The sequence below is a fragment of the Trametes versicolor genome, assembly GCF_000271585.1.
Source record: "Trametes versicolor FP-101664 SS1 unplaced genomic scaffold TRAVEscaffold_2, whole genome shotgun sequence".
Taxonomy (NCBI): Eukaryota; Fungi; Basidiomycota; class Agaricomycetes; order Polyporales; family Polyporaceae; genus Trametes; species Trametes versicolor.
The window spans coordinates 2,808,860-2,828,842 of NW_007360322.1; the positions used below are offsets into that span (position 1 = coordinate 2,808,860).

A 19,983-nucleotide genomic window follows, 5' to 3' on the forward strand; every position below is an offset into this window, starting at 1 on the left:
GAATTCTTACGATATCCCGGACGCTCAAACACTTTACGGACATGTTCGGTAACGCGAGCTGGGTACACAAGGGCTATGCGAGCGGCGAGTCGCTCCGAATGTGCTAACCAATATGGCCATGCTCCTACAAAACTCGCAAAACGCGAGCGAGACTGTGGTGCGTCCCGGTCTACGAAAGGTCAGCGTTCTGCCAATATGGGGCTCGTTGGACATCTGAGTAGGATAAAATGCTTATGTCGCATGGATGAGAAAGCTACAGGAAGATACGACAAAACCACTACAGAGGGACGAGAGCTATCCTCGTTCTGATACGTCCTGCAGCCAGATCCTTGATCACCTGAGCGCATTCGTCCATAGGCCTGTTCTCAACCTCCGGAACGACCTTCCCCTCGTCAATCGCGTGCAGGCACTCCTCCAAGTCGTGAAAGTCGCCGCCGAAGCTCCCTGAGATGGTGAGCTGTTTCGTAGTCACCGCGAGCGGGTTCACGGACACCGCATCGTCGCCAAGTCCGAGGAGCAGGATAACCCCGCCCGTCCGCACCACATCCACCGCCGAGTCCAGGGTCACCTGCTTTCCCACCAGGTCCACCGCCACATCAACTTCGAGACCCTTTTCCTCCAGCAGCCCTTTCAGTGCGGCAGGCGGGATGGCGTAGTCCGCCCCAAGAGAACGAGCAATGGTGAGACTCTCCTCCCGGATGTCAGATGCGATGACTACGCCTGCGCCCAAGACGTTCTTCGCAATTTGGATCGCGTTGATTCCTAATCCACCGCACCCGAAGATGAGGACCGTTTGCCCTTCCCGCACGCCTGCTGCCCTCTTGAGCCCGTGCCAAGGCGTCATGACCGCGTCTGTCGCCGCCGCGACGACCGAAGGGGAGAGCCGCTCCGACTTCGGGTTGTTTCCCGGAACCGGGACGACGGTGCTCGCACGCGCGACGACGTACTCGGCCCAGCTCCCGTCCGCGCCGATCCCCAGCATGGGGCGCGCGAAGCACACGTTCGCAAAGCCACGGCTGCAGCGGGTGCACTCGGGCTGCCCGCACGCGTTCGTCGTGAGCACGGCGACGTACGTGCCGACCTGGAGCGTCTGGGTCTCTTGGGCGACGCGTTCTCCGACACGGACGACAATGCCTGCACCCTCGTGCCCGAGGGTGTGTGTGGCTTGGGAGAAGGGGCGGGTGGCGGACCAGTCGAGGAGGTGGACGTCGGAGTGGCACACACCAGAGGCGAGGACCTTCACCAATACCTCGTCAGGACCCGGTGTGGGGATGGGAAGAATGGTGCGCTGCGGCTCCGTGAGGCCGGGGATGATGCGGTAGGCGACCATCGTCTCGGAGGAGGAGGCGACGTCGACGTTTGCGGTAGCTATCATGGTGTGAGCGAGAGGTGGGTGGGTATGTCTCTTCAACTGATGAGTGTGAGAGTACTTATGCTGCGCGAACGATACTCACGCTCGAGCAGGTATTGGCAGGGAAGTCCCGGCAGCTATGTATATTGACGGCGCGAGAGCGAAGACACTGCAGTGCCTTACGCTGCCGCCCCGTCGGACCAAGAACCTACGGCGCCGTATCGTGAACATCAATCATATGACCGGTCGCCAGTCGCCTTACCCGTCTCAAGCTTGTTATCGCAGGCAGAAGCGTAGTTTGAGATCCCTTATTTCAACGGCGAAACCTCACGGGCTCACGGGTATGTCCCTCCCGATGGACTACGGCGGCACTGCTGTTAACATGCTCACTGTGGCGCTGTCAGGCTTCACCGGCAGTATACTCGCCGTAGACGTGCCGTTCCCCTTTTCTGGAGGCCTAATCTCAGTAAGCAAGACGGTGCGTATACACTCCGTGGCGCTTGTAGGGTCAAAGAAGGTAAGCGGCAGTAGCGGAAATGGCAGCGTATCGGATCCCGTACGACATCACTACTGACGCACGGTGACGGGGATGAATCCTCCAGGTCGCCGCGGCCATTCAAATGCGCCTCCGCGCTCTGCAGGGTATGACGCGAGGCGACTCACCGGGTGTTGGTACCTGCCGATAGGCGTCGGTTTGCTTCAATTCCGGGGCGCCAGAAAACTCGAGACTGCATGGAAGTTGCTCAGGATGCAGACGTTCACTGGGAAGACGTCGGAGTCGTGGGTCCCACATGCGCACTGCATGCACACCGAGTAACTGGAATGACCCAAACGGTACGACTGCCACTTTTGCAAGGCGCTTTTCAGAACACACCCCGCAACTTTATGTCATCACCGAGGAACGGTACCTGAAGTCCATCTGCGGCAGATGTGAGCGACGCGATTAGAACGTGCGTGCTCAACGCTACTGGCCTGGGTATACGTATACGTACATGTTTACATCGTCACCTAGGATTCGGCACGTCTGGGTTTGGACAGGCTGTATAGCATAGTCACCTTTGACGACTCGCTGGGCTTTTTTTGGAGGTTGGAATACTATATTGGTTGATTGTGCGATAGTTGGCGTGCTTGTTTTGGTACGCATATGCTGGATGTATATTGCATGTTGAGTGTTGGTTGAGTGAGCAGCAACATGGTGGTTCACGAAAGAGATAAGATTACGTTGGATCAAAGCGGGGAGATCAGATGAAAACGTGGATCCACGCTAATCCCTCTGATTCCCCACGTCTCCTTCGGCGGCACTTCTGTCATGCACTGAACCATCAACTCGAGCTCATCCTCGCCATTAGGCTTCGACATGCCTAACACTTGCTGGGCAGAGCAGTCGACATGACTCAGCGACCAGAACAAAAGCATCTCTTGTGGGAACTTTGCAGCCGCTTTTACTCATGATTAGATAAGCGCCTTTCGTAAATCTACACGACCGGTTGGCCACTAAGCGTCGAACTACACTTTGTCTCTTACCACCACCACCGTCCCGCCATGGAGTGCCTTATACGAACGCCACGCTACGAAGCCCTCCGCAGGGAGAAGACCGTATTCATCGTTCTACCCACCGATCAGAGCGAATCCGACGCCGACGCGGGCCGAGCTCCGACGCAAAGAACTCGTACGCGCGACGCGCAGGGGCTCGTGAACTACTACGAGCCGGCGGACGAGGTGACGGATCGAATGTGGAGGGAGAAACTTGGGAGGTTCATCTACGACCACGTCGTGAAGCCAGACATGGCGCGGCAGGGCACCAGACGTGCGTGCTGCTCTTTTGTTCTCCTCCATGTGGTTATAACCGCGTTCTTTTATGCTCTACAGCCCGATCGAACCCCGACAAAGTCTACCTCGCCAATTTCCCTGCGAACTACACGTTCTGGGTGCAGAAGAAGGGCCACCCACACGACCCCCGCAAGGATCATTACCTTTATGGTAAGCCACTTCCCCGCACCATAATATCACCGTCGATGCCCAAACAAACTTCTCGCGCCGCCAGGATCCCGCTATGTCCCTCACTTCCGGTCGCCGATGGAGTTCTGCCTGCACCTGGCGTGGTTGCTAGATGGCCAGCCCATGAAGGCGCATGGGAGGCCGGACTGTCGATGCCGCTACTGCGACGGCTCGATCAAGCAAGCCGAGATCTCTTCCGCTTTCGGTTTCTACCATCCTTCGAACCGCGACAAGGACCGCAAGGACAAGGACAGGGACGGCGACGGGAAGCGCAAGCCCAAGACTCAGCGCACTGTGCCGCCGACGACCATCCCGTTCAAGGATTATACCAAGCTTAACGCAGCTTCCGCCTCATGATCCATTCATACCCATCCCTTTGACTCGCATGCTCATCCGTCCTGTGCTTTGTTTGTTCTGAATCTGCTCTTTGTCACTTAATCGCGTCCACCAACGATTATCTTATGTATTCCTTCAGGTTGACTACAGTCATAGCACGTTCTAATGGTCTCGGTGTTGGACACTCGCTACTATTACGTATGTACTCATTATGCATTTTTATGTAAATCATGAGCAAGTAATTCTAAGGATATACTGGTAGAGGACGCTGGATCCGCTCCGCAAAGTGCGCGTGGGAGGCAGCCACCGACGCGACGCGAGGTCGTGACCTGACGCGCTGTTTGTGACGCGCGAGCCACAAACATCCTGCGCGCGTTCTCCGGGCACGGCCCGCTCTCCTTGCTTCTGTACCACCACCATCGTCCTTGTCTACTGCTGCTCTGGTCGCCTCAATCGACTCCATACATTCTCGGGAAACATTCGCAAGAGAAAATCCCGCGAAACAAGCCATGACGGCCACGCAAATCGCGCCCAGCCGGGCGGCGGAGAAGGAGTTCACCATACACTTGCGCAACCTCGTCGACACATGTTTCGAGGAAAACCAGTACGAGGCAGCGATATCTGTGCTCGACGAGATCCGCTCGAGCAAGTTCAGGCCATTTCCGTGAGTTTCGCGTTCTTTGGGTCACAAGCGCGCCCCTGTCTTTCATTTTGGGCGTGTCGTGAGCGGATGTATGCCACAAAGTGAGAGACTCCCTTGGTGTCTTTGGTTTTGTCTTGAGACTTCAAGACAACTCCAATCACACTTTGCTGTGTGCCGAGGTACACGCTCGTGATAGACTCGAGCCGTATGTGTATGCGGCTAAAGGCGCCTGCATACATGGACATTAGCGCGTTTCTGCGGGCGGGAAACCTATGAAAGGGTGAAACAAGCAGTTGCCTTTTCGTTCTGCTGCTCACGCACACTAACCTTACGAACGGCTTCATGTCAGAGAAATGGATAATCGACGGAAAGACAACCACTCCAGGGTGTTTTCGTCGTCTTTTCGCCATAGGAAGCTGGGGAATACCCGGTGTGATAGGCTACCAGCAGCCTATATGCGTCTTATGCCTCAATGACGTACTTGTGTACTTTCTACACGGGTGACTGGCGATAAGCTCGTTCAACTAGCATTGTCATTATTGGACGAGCCATCACCTTACTGCATACTATACTAACTCTTCCCGCTTTAGACCCCATATACGGCAATTGATCTACATTGCTATGTACCCCCCGCCATCGGATGAAGATGAACTAGACGAGGAAGCCATAAGACTCGAACCCGGCAGCCCCAGCAAAATCCTTTCCAGGAGGCAGAAGACCTCCCTAGCCCCTTCGTCAAAGGCGAGTGCCGCCGCGCGGGACGTGCTTATGAAGTTCGCGCGCACAAACACCCCAGCGGCGCTTGCACGCGCGCTACCTAGCTATGCGGAGGATCCCAACCTACTCCCGACGCAGAGATTCGAGACCGAGGACTCGTATATCGCCCGTGAGGCATTGCGGATTACGAGGACACGCTGCTGCTGGGAGATCATCAGGGAGGGTTTTGTCCGGCGAGACGGAATCGCGGCTTCGTCGAGCCCGCGGAAGAAGCGAAGCCGGCGTACAGCGAGAAGTAAAGATGCTGACGAGGACGGTCAAGCAGGCGACGACAGCGAACCGCCTGCCTCTGTCAGCGAACACGCCTGGGGTGTTCTGGGATGGATCCTAACACTCTTCGAGCGTGATGAGGCAGATGTAGAACGCACTGGGCAGGGTGGGTGTCCCGCCCTTGACAGACCGAGCAGCCCGCTGACTGTTGCGAACAGTGCGCTATTCGCCTCTGCTGCTCGAGCAGATCTCGCCGTCCCGTGACGAGCGTGCCCCACGGTGGGAGCTCGACATGCCGCTTGACGTTGCGTTCTGCGCCCTGCAGCAAGACGGCGAAGGCAGGCGGTCCCTGGGCGTCCGGCTCTTAGCTCTGGTGCGTGCCTAGACGGGCTTCGCGTCTCCGTCTGTGTCCATATGCAGCAGCTCACGCCCTCGCTGCCGCAGCTCATCAACCTGGGATCAACAACGCTCCTCGACTTTCCCATGTTCCTCAATGCCGCCTCGACACGCGTCTCCGGACTGAGCATCGCTGCGCTCGAGCACCTGTTCGCCGCCCTGCCCGTCACGCGTACCACGGCGCAGTTCAAGGTTCACTTGTGTAGGAACGCCCTCGGGGGCAGCTCCACTGCTGCAAAGGGACGCGCGAAGCCCCAGGCGCGTGCACGTCCCCCACCCCGGCGTCGCATACGGGCGGAGGCGACTGAGGCCTCTGCAACCGCGGATGCGGTGGCCGTTTCCCAGGACGCCTCGACGGGCGGACAGGAACCTGGAGTGGCTTCGGTCGCGCGCAAGTATCCTGCCATTTCGACATCCGACGTGCTGGAGCTCCTCACGCGTCCGAGTTTCTCGGATTTCGGGTCCGCATTGCAGGGCCTGTGTTTCAAGTCAGAGCTCGTCGTCAACTATGGTCTAGTGCAGCAACAGGCGACGGAGGGCGACAAAGACGCGGCGTGGCCAGCGTCAGTCCGTGACGGTGGGTTACTCAAGGCGGTGGAGGAGGCTTTCGATTCGGAGACCATCAACGGGGTGATAGACGCAGAGGACCAGGCTTACGTCCAGCGACGCAGGGCCGCCCTGCTTGCGATTATTTCGGTGTGGCAGCTGTAGTAGCACACGTCTGCATTTGTTGCGACTCCAGCTCACGGACCCCGACGGGGACTCGCAGACCCGGTATACACGGGCCCATCGGTGATCCCGCTGGTAGGATCACATACTTGTTCAATGCTGAGCCTCTGTCTCGCAGCACGCATGTGAAATGCACAAGCGGACTGACATTCCTGTGATAGATTGTGCGGGACGTCATGCTAGCCGCCTCACCTCCGCCCGCAAGGCAAGCCGCTGCAACACATCGGGAGCACTTGCTCCGCGACGACGCTGCGCAGGCCTGAATCTTTGATGCAACCTTGGTGTCGCGCGACGACGTGATTATTCGGGAACCGCGAGCGCGAGCGCGGCGTATGTGTTGGGCACAATGCCGTGAATGTCATTTAGCCTTCGCGTGGTTCCTGAATATCCTTCCCCTTCACATTTGTCGCAGCAAGTCGCCGCCGCGAGTGCGGCGTGTTCTCGTCGCTATGTATGTCGTAACGGCTGTCGCCGCGAGCTCGTCTCATCACGTACATGACTGCTGCTGCGCCCATGAACAAATACTCAACAGTCACCAGAGTTGTGCACAATCTTTGTATATTCATTAGAGTTCGTCATGAGTCCGCCGCTTGTGTCACTGTGAAACATATGGTTAATGTTCATTCTAGCGGCCATTGCAATGTACCTGCGATATGATGCGTACGGGTATGTTGGAGAAAGGACTAAATGTGGTCGTCTGGCGTCTCAGAAGACGCCTTGCTGGTCCACAAGGAACCTACCCGCGACGCCCAGCCCGTCAATGTCGCTCTTGAGCGCCTCCTGGTACATCTTCAGGGGAACGTAGCCGATATAGTGCTCGTCTCCGAACCCGCCCACAAAGTACACGGTCTATCGATCGCGATAACGGGCGCGTTCGTACCTCGTTAGCCCCGCCAAATGACCTGTGAGTGCAGCGAATCTGACGTACGTGGGGATCGAACCGCGCCCAGTATGCCTGTATCGCGATTGGTCCACCCAGAGATCGTTTGCAGTCAGCGGCGCTGCATCACGACGGGCAGTTGACTGCTGGAGCGCACTAGTACTGACCACATGTGGTTCTCTCGGACCCGGGAGCCACCAGCGCGCGTCGGGGTGCTGCGCAAGGTAGCAGGCCTGGATGGCTGCGAGCTCCGGGGTATCGCCGAGCACGGGGAACACGGTGACGTTCCCCAGGAGAGAGACCCGCGGCCGGCTGGCGGCAGGTGATGCGCTCGCGACGGTCAATGAGGCGGCGTGCACGGGCGAGTGCAGCACGTTCTGACTGTGGCGCGAGATGGGCATGAAGAGCAGCGTAAGCGAGCCGTTCGCGTGGCAGCTGTGGACCCGGCGAGTCCAGGGGCACCGAAGTCAGCAAAGTTCGAAAGCTGTGCCTTCTCTTTGGAGAAGGGGCCTGGACGGACGTGCCTGGCGTAGTACTCTTGCAGCGCGAATGGCTCTCCTTCATGAATCAGGGGCGGGCATAGCGGGTCAGGATGCCGCGATCGGGTCTGGGGCAGACGGTCGTACCTGCAAGAGTGGCATGATCTCCGGGGAAGACGGTGGCCATGGTGCCGATGGATGAGCTGTTCACGAGATGCCTGGCAATTACGGCTGACGTGCCGCGTTATCGCCATATGTCGTGCGACGAGCTGAGATAGTGACTGACCTGCATCTTGAACTGTTTCATCGGCGTATGCGTAATCTAGCACAGCAGCTATGCTGCATAGAACGGCGACCAGAGAACTCGACAAAAACCACATTCTGACGGTCAGTACTCCGTACTCAGTAGGCAGCAGTAAAACCGAAGTTGTGGGCTGCGGAAGAGAAGCACAGCCGTGCACCCAAGGAATCAAGGAATCCAGGACGCCGCATCCCGCGTGCCCGCGGTTCCCGCCGGACCGCGATCAGGCCCGCACCATGTTCTCAAAAAGGCATGTATGTATAAACGCTCAGATCGCATCGCGGCCGCCTCCAACGAATAGGAGCGAGCGTGAGGGAAAGCGCCGAGAGGGGCTTCAACGGCAGCGAACCTCACCCGACAGTACGATCTAGAGCTCGTTCTACGGAAGGTACAACTCCGGATTGTCTCTACGACGACTCTTCGTCCTCGTCCTCCGGCGGCCCCTCGTCTAGATCGACATCCACGAGCTCCCCTTCATCGGCGCCGGTCTGGTCCTTCCCAGCAGATTGCTGATCACGATACATCTTCGCAAGAAATTCCGGGTCGCTCGCGTTCTCGATCCCTTTGTCCTCCCGGATGGATATGAACCGCGGAAATCGGAGACTGAGTCCTCTCGTTTGGGACACGAGTCCTAGCGCGGCAACCGACACGGGGCTTATAGTGATGCTGGTAGTAAGGGAAAATGAGTCAGGAACGCACACCCATTCAGTAAGCCGGGAGGGACGCACTCAGCGCCTCGTATCTCCCACACCTCTTGCGGCTTAAAGTACACCTCCGGCCTAAGTCCTACGGCAACGAGTTTGTCAGACCAGTCCACCCGCAGACCGCGCGACGCCGGCCGCACCTCCCGTATCACACTCGGGCTGCCATAGTGGGTGCGAGGAACAGGTGTCCGAATTTTCGGGGTACCGCTCGTGCAAGCTCTGTTTTCACGCCGTCAGCGCCGAAGAAGCACACCAGTCCACCACGCCCGCCCGCGCACCTTGTAGAACGCGTCCGTGAAGCCTGCTCGCGGCCGGTCAATCACCTCGCGCTGCGGTGCTATGCCAGAAGGGATCGGCCGAGGGCCCACTCACCCGACATGCACTTGCACACTGCCACGAGCTTCTCCGCGGTGGGATCCCAGACGGCCAGCAGGATCGGGCTCCACCACTGCACCTTTCGCCCGTTGCCATGCCATGCGCCGATGGGAACGAGATCAAGGCTGTCACCGAGCCCGACGACGTAGTCCTTCTTGAGCTTCAGCCACGCGGACGTCCGTTTATCTGCAACGTGTCAAGCATCATGCTTCTGCGCGCTGCGGAGTGTAGAATCGCAGACGCGCACCTGGTTCGTATGTGGCAGGAAGGGGCTTCCTCCGCGGTCTCTCTTTATTCTGGGTAGGTTCTTCCAAAACCTCTCCGCTATCAAGAAGCTGGGGCGGCCATCAGCGGTGTGCACCAGCTGGGGCTATTGGCAGCGAACCTTGACCATCAGCCCTTCGCTCGAGCTGTTCACCGCCGCCTGCCAGAACTCCTCGACGGCTTCCCTCCCGTCCTCGCTCTCGACGCTTCTGACGTGGTCGAAGCGCGCCGCGCCCTTCTGTGGCGGGGTGTACGCGGGGAAGCGTGTGCGGAGAAGCGATCGGCGCTCGCGGAACGGCCGTTCTATTAGGACCTGTCGCCACCCACGACGGGCCGCAAATCAGCGACGGGCGAGCGGCGCGCTTGAAGACGCCCAGGGGCCCACCCACCTGACCGTCCAGGAACATTACGTCGAAGGCGAACACGCACACGGCGACCTTGACGTCGTCGAGCTTGACGTCCTTGCGCGCGCGGTTCGACAGCTCCTGGAACGTCTTCAGCTCCCCGGTGGCGGGGTCCACGGCGACGACCTCGGAGTCGATGATGAAGGACTGCGTCTGCGGCGCGGCGTCCAGCATCTCGCCGACCAATGACACCACGTCCGGGTACTGGGTGTGGCACACGCGCGTCAGCGTGCGGCCACGGGAGGCGAGAAGACGGCTACCTTGTCGGTCATGTCCTCGAGATGCCGCGAGAATATTTTCACCGTGTGTTTAGAGCCCAGGCCCCTTGATGCGTGAATCTGGGCGCGCTGACCGTCATACTTGAACTCTGCCGTGAAAGGCAGCAGCCCGAGGCGATCGTAGATCTCATCCAGGGACCGCGTAGGGGACCCTAGGGTCGGGAGTAATGGGACACCTGCGTGGACGAATATTGGTATGAGGCGATGTACAGTATCCGAGGACCGCTGGGCCGGCACTCACCGATCGTCAGAGGGAGGCGGTCCGCGAGGCCTTCTAAACCGCCTTCGAGCAGCGCGCGCACGATATGATCGTAGTTGGGGTGCTGAACGTAGACCCGTTTGATAGCGCCCTCAGCCAGGGCGAAGATTGCATTCAGTGCGTCCCGGGCGTCGTCGGGGACCTTCTTCTTGCCAACAAGTGGTTTTATGGCAGCAAGAGTCTCTAGACTAATATGAAATGTCGAGTCACTGGTTAACGCCGCAGAGACTGCGGGCGGAGGGTTGAGGACCGTCGCCCGGGCCAGGGCTGCCAAAGACGTCCGTACGGCACCCACGCGGAGGTTCTGGCAAAGGGTGCGTACGAGGAATCGCGTCTCTTCCCCTTTGGCAGCGACTAACAGCTTCTCGACGACCGCTTGTTTAGTCTTTGCGGCGCCCGAACCCTTCGCTCCAGCGATTTTTATCAAGGCGTCGTATACGCCGATGATAAGAAGAGGAGGGTGCGGAATTAGCGTTCGTACATTGGATTTTGCCTCAAACGCCACGTCCCCTGTAGAGTATAAACGTGTTCGTCAGCGATGTACCGGCGGCCCGTGTCAAAGCTTACCTGGATCGCCGGTTGAATTGTAGAGACGCTTTAACGCGGCAGAAGAGAGTCCTGAAACATGCTGGATGGCTTTAGAGATTATGGACGGCCCGAGGCCCAATTCAATGGGGGAATAAGGCGGCGAAAGGGTATTTGATAACAGGTATAGTGCCGGAAGCAGTGACGGAGGGTGCTGGTGGCTGATAGTACGGAGAGCGTTCGTCAGAGTGTCTAACTTGGCGATCCGCGAGCGCGTCCCAGAGAGTGTAGCAAGGGCGTGGGTGAGGAATGAGTATGGTACCGGCGCGTTGGGAGGCCATGCAGCGCAGTCCAGACGGTAGCTAGGCGAGTCGACGTCAAGAGGGTTGTAAGATGGCGTAGCGGACGGCTTGGCATTGCCAATAGTATGTTTAGAGCCCGAGACGGGAGAGCGCTCCGGAGGGTGTGTCACAAGGGCAGAGGTCGGCGTCGTAAGTTTAGTGGGCGGAGAAAGGCGACTAGAGGGACCAGGGTCGTTCTCTTGCGGGATATGTTCAAGTTGTTCAACGTCAATCACCGCAGAATGCGTCTCCTCGCAGGGCAGAGTCGCTGACAGACTACCAGTAGCTGCTCCGAGTCCGCCGTGCGCGTTCAATTTGCGGAGCGCTTCCGCGGCGACACCCTCAGCAGCTGAAGAGACTTCTACACACGGGACGGCAGAGGTTTCTCCTGGCACAGAGGCCCGCGAGACGCTGCCAATGGTCTGTTTGTGGCCCGCCGCGGAAACTAGACGTTTCCCTGGGTGTGTCGTACGAAGAGACGCCGGTGTTGAAGGTTTAGCAGGCCGACTGGACGGACCAGGGACATTCTGCTGTGGAGCGTCGTCAAGTTGGTCGACGTCTATCACCTCGGGGTGTGGGTCCTCGCGAGGCGTGACCGTTGACAGGTTGCTAGAGGGCAGTGCTCCATTCTTTGCCTCGAGTTTGCGGAGCGCTTCCAAGTCGAGACCGTCCTCCGCCGCTAGTGCCCAGGCGAGCTCCTCATCTGTCAGAGGACGCTTCGCTTGTTCCTTCCTGCCGGTTGAGCTGGCAGCTTTGGGGGAGGGAACGTTCGACGAAGATTGGCTAGCTGGCACTGGCGTCCGACTGGACGAGGCGCCGAAGAATGTATCAAGCCGGGCTTGTCCTGTCGTGACTTTGGCTTTCTTTTTTTGACGGCTCGGTGATGCCGAGGGTGACACTAGGGTACGTTTGGACATTGCGTTTCAGAGTACGCGAGGCTAGCGAGGGACACGAGCGTCGAGCGCAAAGAGGAATTGATCGTGTCCAGCGACGCGTACGTTTGAGTTCCCTTTTTGGCATCCCATCATTGTGCCCGTCCTCTTTGAGCGCGCGCCAGGTTCGCTCCTCTCCTCACTCTCCCCAATCGCGGATCTCGTCTGCTCCGGTTATCTCGGGCTCTCATGCTCGTCCTTGCAGAGTTTTGAATGTCGGCACACCTCCCACGGCGAGCTCAAACCGGTGCACGGACCTCCTGAGTGCCAAACGCTTTGTTTGGCCCTCACTGCGCCAAGGGCGTTCCGCTGCGCAGATGGGCTGAAGTATTTCCATGGGGCGCGCTCCGACCTCTGGCGTTTCTCCGTTGTTTGACCGTAAGTGACTGGCCGTTGCCGTCGCTCGCCGTCGCTGTCCATCGCGCACTGTTTGCCTTTTCGCCCCCGCTGACGCCCGGGCATTCGCAGACGCCTATCTGGACTCGTGGTCCGCCAAATCCCCTAATTAAGATCACACGGCACCGCTCGTCGGCTTGCGCAATCGGCGATACGATGAGCAGCTGGGGTCTTGTGCATGCTGATCGGGCGGGCGGAGTGAGTACCTGAGCGATTTTCCGCTCGATGCAGCAAAATTATATCATTTTTACCCACGATCATTGCAGGCGGTAGTATGTCACCGCCCTCTGTCAGTGCACCATCCCCATTCGAGGCTGCAACATTACTCTCTGCACCGCAGGCTGTCTTCCATGACGAGCACGGCGCATGAATCACTGCCGGCCCCGCGCGCGCGCCCGAGACGGGGCTCGTTCATCGGGATATACGTTGTGCAACATACGGTGCGTGCTGCTGCTGCTGAGCACATCCGGCAGGACCAGAATCACGGACGCGGTGACTCCAAGACCCTCGATAGTCGATGGTCATCCTCGAGGCCCGATAAGGCAGCCAGGCACCGTGCAATTTACGCAGTTTATGGCTCGTTTAGCCGGTGGACAGGCCACAACACCCGCGTCTGGCTCGCGCTAGCCGTTGCCAGCGGAAAACACAGGTCGGCGCAGACGGTGCCTCGTCAATGACCAGGCGCAGCGTGTAGGCGCCAGGACGACGCCACGCAGGCCCGGAGTGAGTGGGCGGAGTTGGTGGCGGCGACGACACAAAGCTCAAGCCCTCGTGCCGTAACACGGGCGCGTACATCAACGCACCCGTGGCGGGACCTACCGACGCAACGCCGCGCCGGTCAAGTAGGTACTGTGCTCAGATGATGATGATGATGTCAACCCCTGGCGGGGCACCTACTATGAATAACACAGCGCAGCGTCCGTCCCCGGGCTATCACATCATGATGAGGGCCTCCGAGGCATCCGCACTGCCGTCAAGAGATTGCATTTCAAGCTAACTGCACTAGAAGAGCGTTTGGGGGTCATCTCGCCAGGGAGCGAATCTTACGTGGGTCGGCGTGAGCTGGACATGGGTTTCGCCCGCCTGCGCACTGTGACCATCACGGTTGCGCGTGCGCGCTGCCTGTCCGCCTGCCGCACGCGATCAGGGCGGCAAGGGAGGTCCTGTCAGGACGGAGACTGCGGACACGCGCGAACGCCGTGAACCTCGGCGCTGCCCATCAGGGAAATGCTGGGAGGTGAGTAGAACACTCCGCTTCGAAATCGCGGGCTCGGGGGCGGATGCTGAGGGGCTGCCGCGCTCTGCCGCCGGAGAGGGCGCCGGACCGCGCTCGGCGCACGCGCGAACGCCGTGAATCTCGGCGCGCAACCCATCAGTGCTTCTGGGAAAGCGGGGGAGGTGAGTAGACACGATGCTATGAAACGGCGGGGGGCGGGCGGATGCAGTGGGGGTGGCCGGGGAGGACGCCGGACCGCGCACGCAAAAGGCTCGGAAGGAGCGGGAGCGAGAGGGTTTCGGGCCCCCGGCTCATCGTGATCGCGCGTTCCTGGCGGACTAGCTGGGAGGCTAGATGATCGGGCGCACACGCGCCCGTATAGGCTAGATTGAGGGTATTTGCGCGGGGGTCCGGGGGCAGGCCTGAGCAATTTCCTGCGTCTGCGCGCGCCAGAGGGCGGCCGTGGACCAGAACCTGCGGGCGGGGCTAGCTGTTTATGGGGGCGCGCCGCGAGGGCACGGCATCATTCATCGACTGACAGATCAGTGTTATTGCACTTTACTTGTTTTGCCTTGCTGGTTTTTGTCAGTATTCTGGCGTAATAACGGGTCGCACCTTTGGCTCGAGCTCCGAATCCATCGCCATTGTGGCAGTGAGATTGTGCCTGGCAGTTCGCGCCCTCTTGTGGGGAGCGCCCTCCGAGACTACATATGCATGGCGATCACGCTCCTGTCCTCCACTCTGCATCGCTTGCCTGCTTCTCGCGCTTCCTTCCATGGCGGACCGACGCGCTCAGCAGTACCCCAACGGCGCAAACGTCGCGCTCGCCTCGCAGTGGTCCCCCGCCGCCCAGTACCCCTCCGGGTACGTGACCTCGCAGGACCACTACTCCGCCACCACCGCCTACCAGAACCACCCGTCTCTGCGCACCACCTCCCAGGCCGTCCCGCCCATACCCGCCTACGACGCCGCGATGTCCGCGCAGGCCCAGGCTATCGCCGCCCAGTACCAGCTCGGCGACAGCCAGATGCACTACTCGCACATCCCCACCTCCGACCGGCGGTCCTCCGTGTCCATGTCGCAATACGGCGCGTACGCCGTGGACAGCCACCACGGCAGTCCGGGCGCACACCACGTCTCCGCGCGCCCCCACTCGCACTCCTTCTCCCACCCGCAGTCACACTCCCACTCGTCGCACTCGCACGCGTCGTCCCATGCCATCCCGCACTCGCCGTCGCACGGCTACGCCCAGCCCCAGGCAATGGCACACCAGTACGGCAGCCCCCTGTCGTCATCTCCGCAGGCGCCTTCGGCGATGGCCAACATGGCAACCGCACAGTATGCTTCGCAGGCGGCTTACGCTCAGCAGGTCAACGCGTCTCAATACCCGGCGTCGCCACCACGCCCGTTCGCGTGCGACATGTGCGCGCTCTCCTTCAACCGCCAACACGACCTGAAGCGGCATCGCGACACCCACACGGGCGAGAAGCCGTTCTTCTGCAATGGCGGGTGCGGGAAGACGTTCACGAGGAAGGACGCGCTGAAGAGGCACCAGGTACGCACTTGTTTTCTCGTTCCCTCCGCGCCGGACGTTGACCGGTCTCCTCAGCTTGTGAAGCGTTGCGGCATCGACGATTCCGCTTGAACACCGGGTCGGGGCTGTGATACCTCTCTGTACGTCCGGGCTAGCTTGCTAGAGGAGTTGACAGCTAACCGGTGTTCGCAGAATGTACACCCACTAATTGCCGGCACAAGACCTAGCCTACGTTCCCGCGTCTTGACTTATGTTATGCGCCACTTGTGTCTCAGTTGTATTCGTACAGTCATTGTAAAAGTATCGCTGATATGGACAGTACTGCACGGCCAGGAAGACGTTAGCCCCCTGTAGTAGGCGTAGATTCGCACTAAATGTATCTTACTATCCGCACACCCGTGGAATACACACTCTGGAGTGACATATCGGGCTGCAACGAAGCTCACGTCGCCTCGGCTGCGGCCGCGGGCTGGATATCCCGCTGGAGAATCCACGCGTCGTGTGGCGTGATCTTCTTGTAGTAGTTTTCGTACAGGCCGACCTCGGTGAACCCGTGGCGCGCGTAGAATCGCTTCGCGTCTTCGTTGGAAACCTGGACGTGGAGATAGATCGCGTTGATTTTTGGCTTCGCGTGCGCGGCGGCGGTGTCGACGAGATGCTTCAAGCTCTGAGATCCGATCCCTCTGGAACGATATGGCTGGGAGATTCCGAGCGAGGAAAGTCAGAATAGGCGAGATTGCGATGCGAGTGGAACGCACCGCGAGCACCGCCAGAGTCATGAGGTAGAGCTTGGCCACACCGTCCTTCACTTCCACGCGACAACACATCGTCCCGACCGGAATATCATTGTAGTAGACTGCGACGAGGACTCGGATGAGCAGGCTGGCGCGTCACGGCGGATGGACGCGTACTTAGTTGGCAGAAGTCTTCGAGATCGGGCTGGACGATGTCGCTGTAGAACTTTTCGCTGTATTTGATGGGAAAGAGGACGGAGTTGAGCTTCCTAACGGTCCCTAGATGCGCCTTCAGATAGACACGACGAGTAAGAGCAGTCCACCGGCGTACCGAGGTTATTGGGGGTGACCGCAGCGAAGGACACTCGCGTCGGTGTGGGGCGGGAGTCCGACATGGAGGACTGAGAGAGCACAGGCGCCGGTGAGCGGGCCGGCGCCTACTACATGGGCGTCGTTGGGAGCATCACGCCCCTCGCCTCGGAGACTCTGGGGCTTCTGGACGTCGTCTGCTGCTTCCTCCTGACCATCTCGACCTCTTCCTCCCACACGAACCCTCCATCGTCCAGCATCTCTCTCCAGACCAGGGGATCCCGACGGCAGAACACACCAAGAGAACGATCCATCCTCCACGAACCCACGCCTAGATCCGCCATGCTACGATGCCTATCGCGATCTCGCTAAGCACGTCCCTGGCCTCAGTTCCCCGCACAAACCATCGCCGAGCACCCGCAACCCTGCTGGAGGACCGCTAGTCTCGTGTCTCTCTCCGTCGTCATCTGCGGGAGCCCAGCGCGTGCGGACACCCCGGCCTGGCCGCTACTTCCCTGTCTCTGCGCGGACCTCCGCGGCATATTTGTCAGTAAAGCTATCCTATGTTTGAATAGGTCCGGAGCGCGCTCACACACCCTCCGTGCTTCAGGTGCGTCGGCCAAATGCCTGAACATATCAGCACGAGCTGATGTTCCGGTCTGGCCAGCCGTGCACTCCGCCGGTTTCGCGGCCACCCCTGCCTGCAGCCATCTCGATTGTCTGGCATCACTGATCCTGGCTGCGTGTGCCCGCTCTTCTTGTCGCCCAAGACAGTGCCTCGCGGTCAGCGGGACTGAAATGCCCTACTTTAGCCTAGAAGCGCGCCGATGTCCAGATATCCCAGGATGTCCCCCGGTTTACTCCATCGTTCCCCCAGTCATCACTGCGATGGTCAGCACGTCGATTCTAGCGTGCTGCGCAAACCCTGACGCTGCCTTCTCGCTGCGCTCCTTCTAGGCGTTGCCGCACTAGGTACCGGGCGAATTTTGGCCTCTATGGGATTATCGGACGCAGTACATCAGGACCCCGGATAATACCTCCAGAAACCTAGGCTCTCGGAGGGGTAATGTCATACAGGATCCGGACCAAATGGGGCCTCCGAGGCCGAACAGGCCATAGTCGGCGTCCGGATCTCTGGGGGCCTCCAGAGGAGACCTTACAGCTGGTTAGGAAACGATAGGCCGTTTCTCAGATCGTTCGCATTGGAGCTCTTGTTTACCTGCAGAGCCCAACAAACAGGCGGCACGCGTCGGCACACCCAAATGTGGCAGATTTACGGCGGAGGGCTTCGACAGCGCTGGTGAGAGCCACACCGACCGCCCGAGCTGCCTTAGCCATTGGCTGAGAAATGTTTGTTCGGCCTCACCAGGTAAACAAGGCCCCCAGCGGGGGGCAATCACAAAGCGGCCTAACGTTTCCTAAGCAGCTGTATGTGGTCGTGGTGCGGAGGGATTGCAGCGGAAGCCTGGCGCTTATTGGCGCTTAGCGTACATCGAGTAACGACCGCTGAAACAAATGGCTCCCATTCCGAATATTGCCCACCGAGTGTAAATCTGTGAGCCACACATCGCAGACAGCGCCGGTGGGGCTCATTCTCTGGTGCGTGTCACACGGTCGGGCTCGTTGTGTGGGCTTGATACAAGCCGTCGAAGGTGCTCACCATTTGAGCCCGGTCGTCCAAGGTCCAACAAGCATGCCAGGCCTGTCAACGCGCGCCACACATGCACGTCCGCAACCGCCCGCCTTCCTGGTCACTGGAGGGAAGGGCCTTGAGGGCAATCCGGACCAAAATGCCCTGAGGAAGGTCGCCAAGCTGTCCGGACCAAACAGTCCGAAAGCGGCTCACGGGAAAAGGCCTTTGGTAGGATTATTGGGCGTCCTGTCATAGTTCCTCACATCAAGTAATGCCCCAGTTAATCACTGCGGCATTGAGGCGTCTTCAGGCGGCTGACCGAGAAGCTGTCCTCCGGGAGCTGTGCATGTGGTTCGACTGCCGGACGCTTGTGCTAACCTCGTTTTGTCTCGGCGATGTCCAGGCTCAATACCAATTATTGTGAGGAGTCAGATTCCCTGCCCGGTCTCGTGCGTGGTTGACAACGTACTGCCTTCATGACACAGATGACCGCAATGTCTCCGCCCCATCGAAGAAGCCATACCTACATGGCGAACGGCCTGGGAGAAATATCTTCAATCTATGCCCTCTTGGTGCCGCTCCAACTACGGCTAGCCCTATTCTTGGAGCACCTCCTGCCTTGAGTCTAAATGATCTTGCCGACTCGCGTGCCTCATCGGGGATCTGCTCTCATGTACACCTGTTCACATCCTGGTGGCGGGAATGCCTCGGCAGGCTTTCCTTCTGCGACCCTGTCCTATTTTCTTGGCTGTTCCGAGCGCGCCGCTGATGGTGTACCGCAGGGATAATTAAATGCGTACGCTCTGGAGCGCTTCATCGGCGAAGCAGCAACTCAAGAAGCAGCTCACGGCGCCATCTAGGGCCGCTGATAGATCTTTCTCCGGAAGTTCCCGCCCTGAGGAATCCTCGTTCTAGTGCCCTGTGTATCCCCGACAAACCTTTCATCGGGCGAAGTCCGGGATGTCAGCATCGCTCGAATGGCACCCCGGAGTTGCACCGGCTATGTGCTGAACCCGAGTTGTAAAATAGCTCTTCGCGCTCACCTCGCTGTCATCATGGAGGTCGTTATACAGCCATTCACAGTAAAATGCTTTCTTTGTTCGTTCGCTTCCACGGCTTCGCTGCTGACGCTTCCTGCCTGCAGATTACCAATGAGAAGCGGAGAAGCGACGACCGAAGCCGCTGACAACGACAGCATCAACTATCCAGTATCCACTTCCTTTCTGTCAGTCCAACTCCCGATTCATGCGGTCGTCCTGGATCGTCGATGCGCCAATAGGATACCCGCCCTGGTCCCTAGCCCCCTGCACCTGCCATAGGGCGGCCCAAGTCTATCTACTCGAACCTGTCAGATCGCAGGCTCCCTGGTTCGCTACGCTCGTGGGATCGATGCTACGGTTGACATCGAGCGCGCAGACTTATCGGACGCGGGCCATCGGGCGCGCAATCGGGCCACACCATGGCCGTGCAATGCGGAATAACTCAGCGCGCCTCGTAGGGCGCAGTGTTGTCTGGCCACACGGGCCTGTGGAGCCTCCCCTAAACTCTGCGGTTGGGCGATGCTAGAATTGGCTGGTTCGATCATTTTGTGCCTTCCTACTCCAGCACCCGCACGCACATGCTCTATGTTACAAAACGCGTACATGCAAGAATGAGTAAGCCCTGCACCTGCAATGTGAACCCGTCGTGTATGTACTCACGAATGCCTGCGCAGCTAGCCTTACGTGTCTCATGCACCGCACCCTCCTTGACCGGTTATGCAATGCGCAATGACAGGCCGAAGAAGGCCGCCCGGTCAGCGTTGAAGCCTCAACATAACGGCATAGAGCCAGTCGTCAGGTACGTGCCCATACCAAAGCCAGAGATGTCACTCACACCTGCCACTCGCCATAGCGTGCGGCTCCTGCGCGGTCGGATCCCCCTCAGCTCTTTCGAAACCACCCGTCAGCTGCATATGCCGCGTTCTCACCGCGCCGCCA

The 19,983-nt window shown here is 59.2% G+C and overlaps 6 protein-coding genes across 6 annotated transcripts; 2 read left to right on the top strand and 4 right to left on the bottom strand.

The window, feature by feature from the left end:
* Positions 1 to 277: 277 nt before the first annotated feature.
* TRAVEDRAFT_34454 (alcohol dehydogenase) lies at positions 278 to 1,330 on the bottom strand (the record flags this gene model as incomplete). The annotated part of the gene is made up of 1 exon (XM_008035480.1): positions 278 to 1,330. One exon carries the CDS (start codon positions 1,328 to 1,330, stop codon positions 278 to 280), a length of 1,053 nt encoding a protein of 350 aa, XP_008033671.1.
* A 1,563-nt stretch (positions 1,331 to 2,893) lies between these two features.
* On the top strand, positions 2,894 to 6,422 carry TRAVEDRAFT_112830 (uncharacterized protein; the record flags this gene model as incomplete). Its single annotated transcript, XM_008036318.1, has 5 exons — positions 2,894 to 3,158; positions 3,221 to 3,362; positions 5,000 to 5,481; positions 5,534 to 5,688; positions 5,760 to 6,422. The coding sequence occupies 5 exons, from the start codon at positions 2,894 to 2,896 to the stop codon at positions 6,420 to 6,422; spliced, it is 1,707 nt and encodes a 568-aa protein (XP_008034509.1).
* Positions 6,423 to 6,807: 385 nt separating this feature from the next.
* Positions 6,808 to 8,223, bottom strand: TRAVEDRAFT_26623 (uncharacterized protein). The gene is made up of 7 exons (XM_008035384.1): positions 8,086 to 8,223; positions 7,947 to 8,030; positions 7,845 to 7,878; positions 7,488 to 7,755; positions 7,369 to 7,395; positions 7,105 to 7,289; positions 6,808 to 7,038 (listed from the first exon to the last, which is right to left on the bottom strand). The coding sequence occupies exons 2-6, from the start codon at positions 7,984 to 7,986 to the stop codon at positions 7,146 to 7,148; spliced, it is 513 nt and encodes a 170-aa protein (XP_008033575.1). The 5' UTR covers positions 7,987 to 8,030; positions 8,086 to 8,223; the 3' UTR covers positions 6,808 to 7,038; positions 7,105 to 7,145.
* A 284-nt stretch (positions 8,224 to 8,507) lies between these two features.
* TRAVEDRAFT_43599 (ATP-dependent DNA ligase) lies at positions 8,508 to 12,167 on the bottom strand (the record flags this gene model as incomplete). Its single annotated transcript, XM_008035692.1, has 11 exons — positions 8,508 to 8,766; positions 8,829 to 8,886; positions 8,945 to 9,023; positions 9,083 to 9,105; positions 9,177 to 9,365; positions 9,427 to 9,514; positions 9,565 to 9,756; positions 9,833 to 10,051; positions 10,108 to 10,301; positions 10,367 to 10,894; positions 10,952 to 12,167. The coding sequence occupies 11 exons, from the start codon at positions 12,165 to 12,167 to the stop codon at positions 8,508 to 8,510; spliced, it is 3,045 nt and encodes a 1,014-aa protein (XP_008033883.1).
* Positions 12,168 to 15,196: 3,029 nt separating this feature from the next.
* On the top strand, positions 15,197 to 15,349 carry TRAVEDRAFT_99351 (uncharacterized protein; the record flags this gene model as incomplete). Its single annotated transcript, XM_008036319.1, has 1 exon — positions 15,197 to 15,349. A coding segment is annotated over one exon (153 nt), but the record flags the coding sequence as incomplete, so codon positions are not given.
* Positions 15,350 to 15,770: 421 nt separating this feature from the next.
* On the bottom strand, positions 15,771 to 16,457 carry TRAVEDRAFT_115122 (acyl-CoA N-acyltransferase; the record flags this gene model as incomplete). Its single annotated transcript, XM_008036320.1, has 4 exons — positions 15,771 to 16,025; positions 16,087 to 16,184; positions 16,240 to 16,341; positions 16,394 to 16,457. The coding sequence occupies 4 exons, from the start codon at positions 16,455 to 16,457 to the stop codon at positions 15,771 to 15,773; spliced, it is 519 nt and encodes a 172-aa protein (XP_008034511.1).
* Positions 16,458 to 19,983: the final 3,526 nt, after the last annotated feature.

What these genes read in the sequence shown, in the direction of transcription:
- TRAVEDRAFT_26623 (XM_008035384.1), bottom strand. Translation starts at nt 7,986, where the DNA reads ATGGCCACCGTCTTCCCCGGAGATCATGCCACTCTTGCAG. An exon ending in AGATCATGCCACTCTTGCAG is followed by an intron (nt 7,879 to 7,946) that starts GTACGACCGTCT and finishes TGATTCATGAAG; the next exon opens with GAGAGCCATTCGCGCTGCAA. An exon ending in CTGCAAGAGTACTACGCCAG is followed by an intron (nt 7,756 to 7,844) that starts GCACGTCCGTCC and finishes CCGGGTCCACAG; the next exon opens with CTGCCACGCGAACGGCTCGC.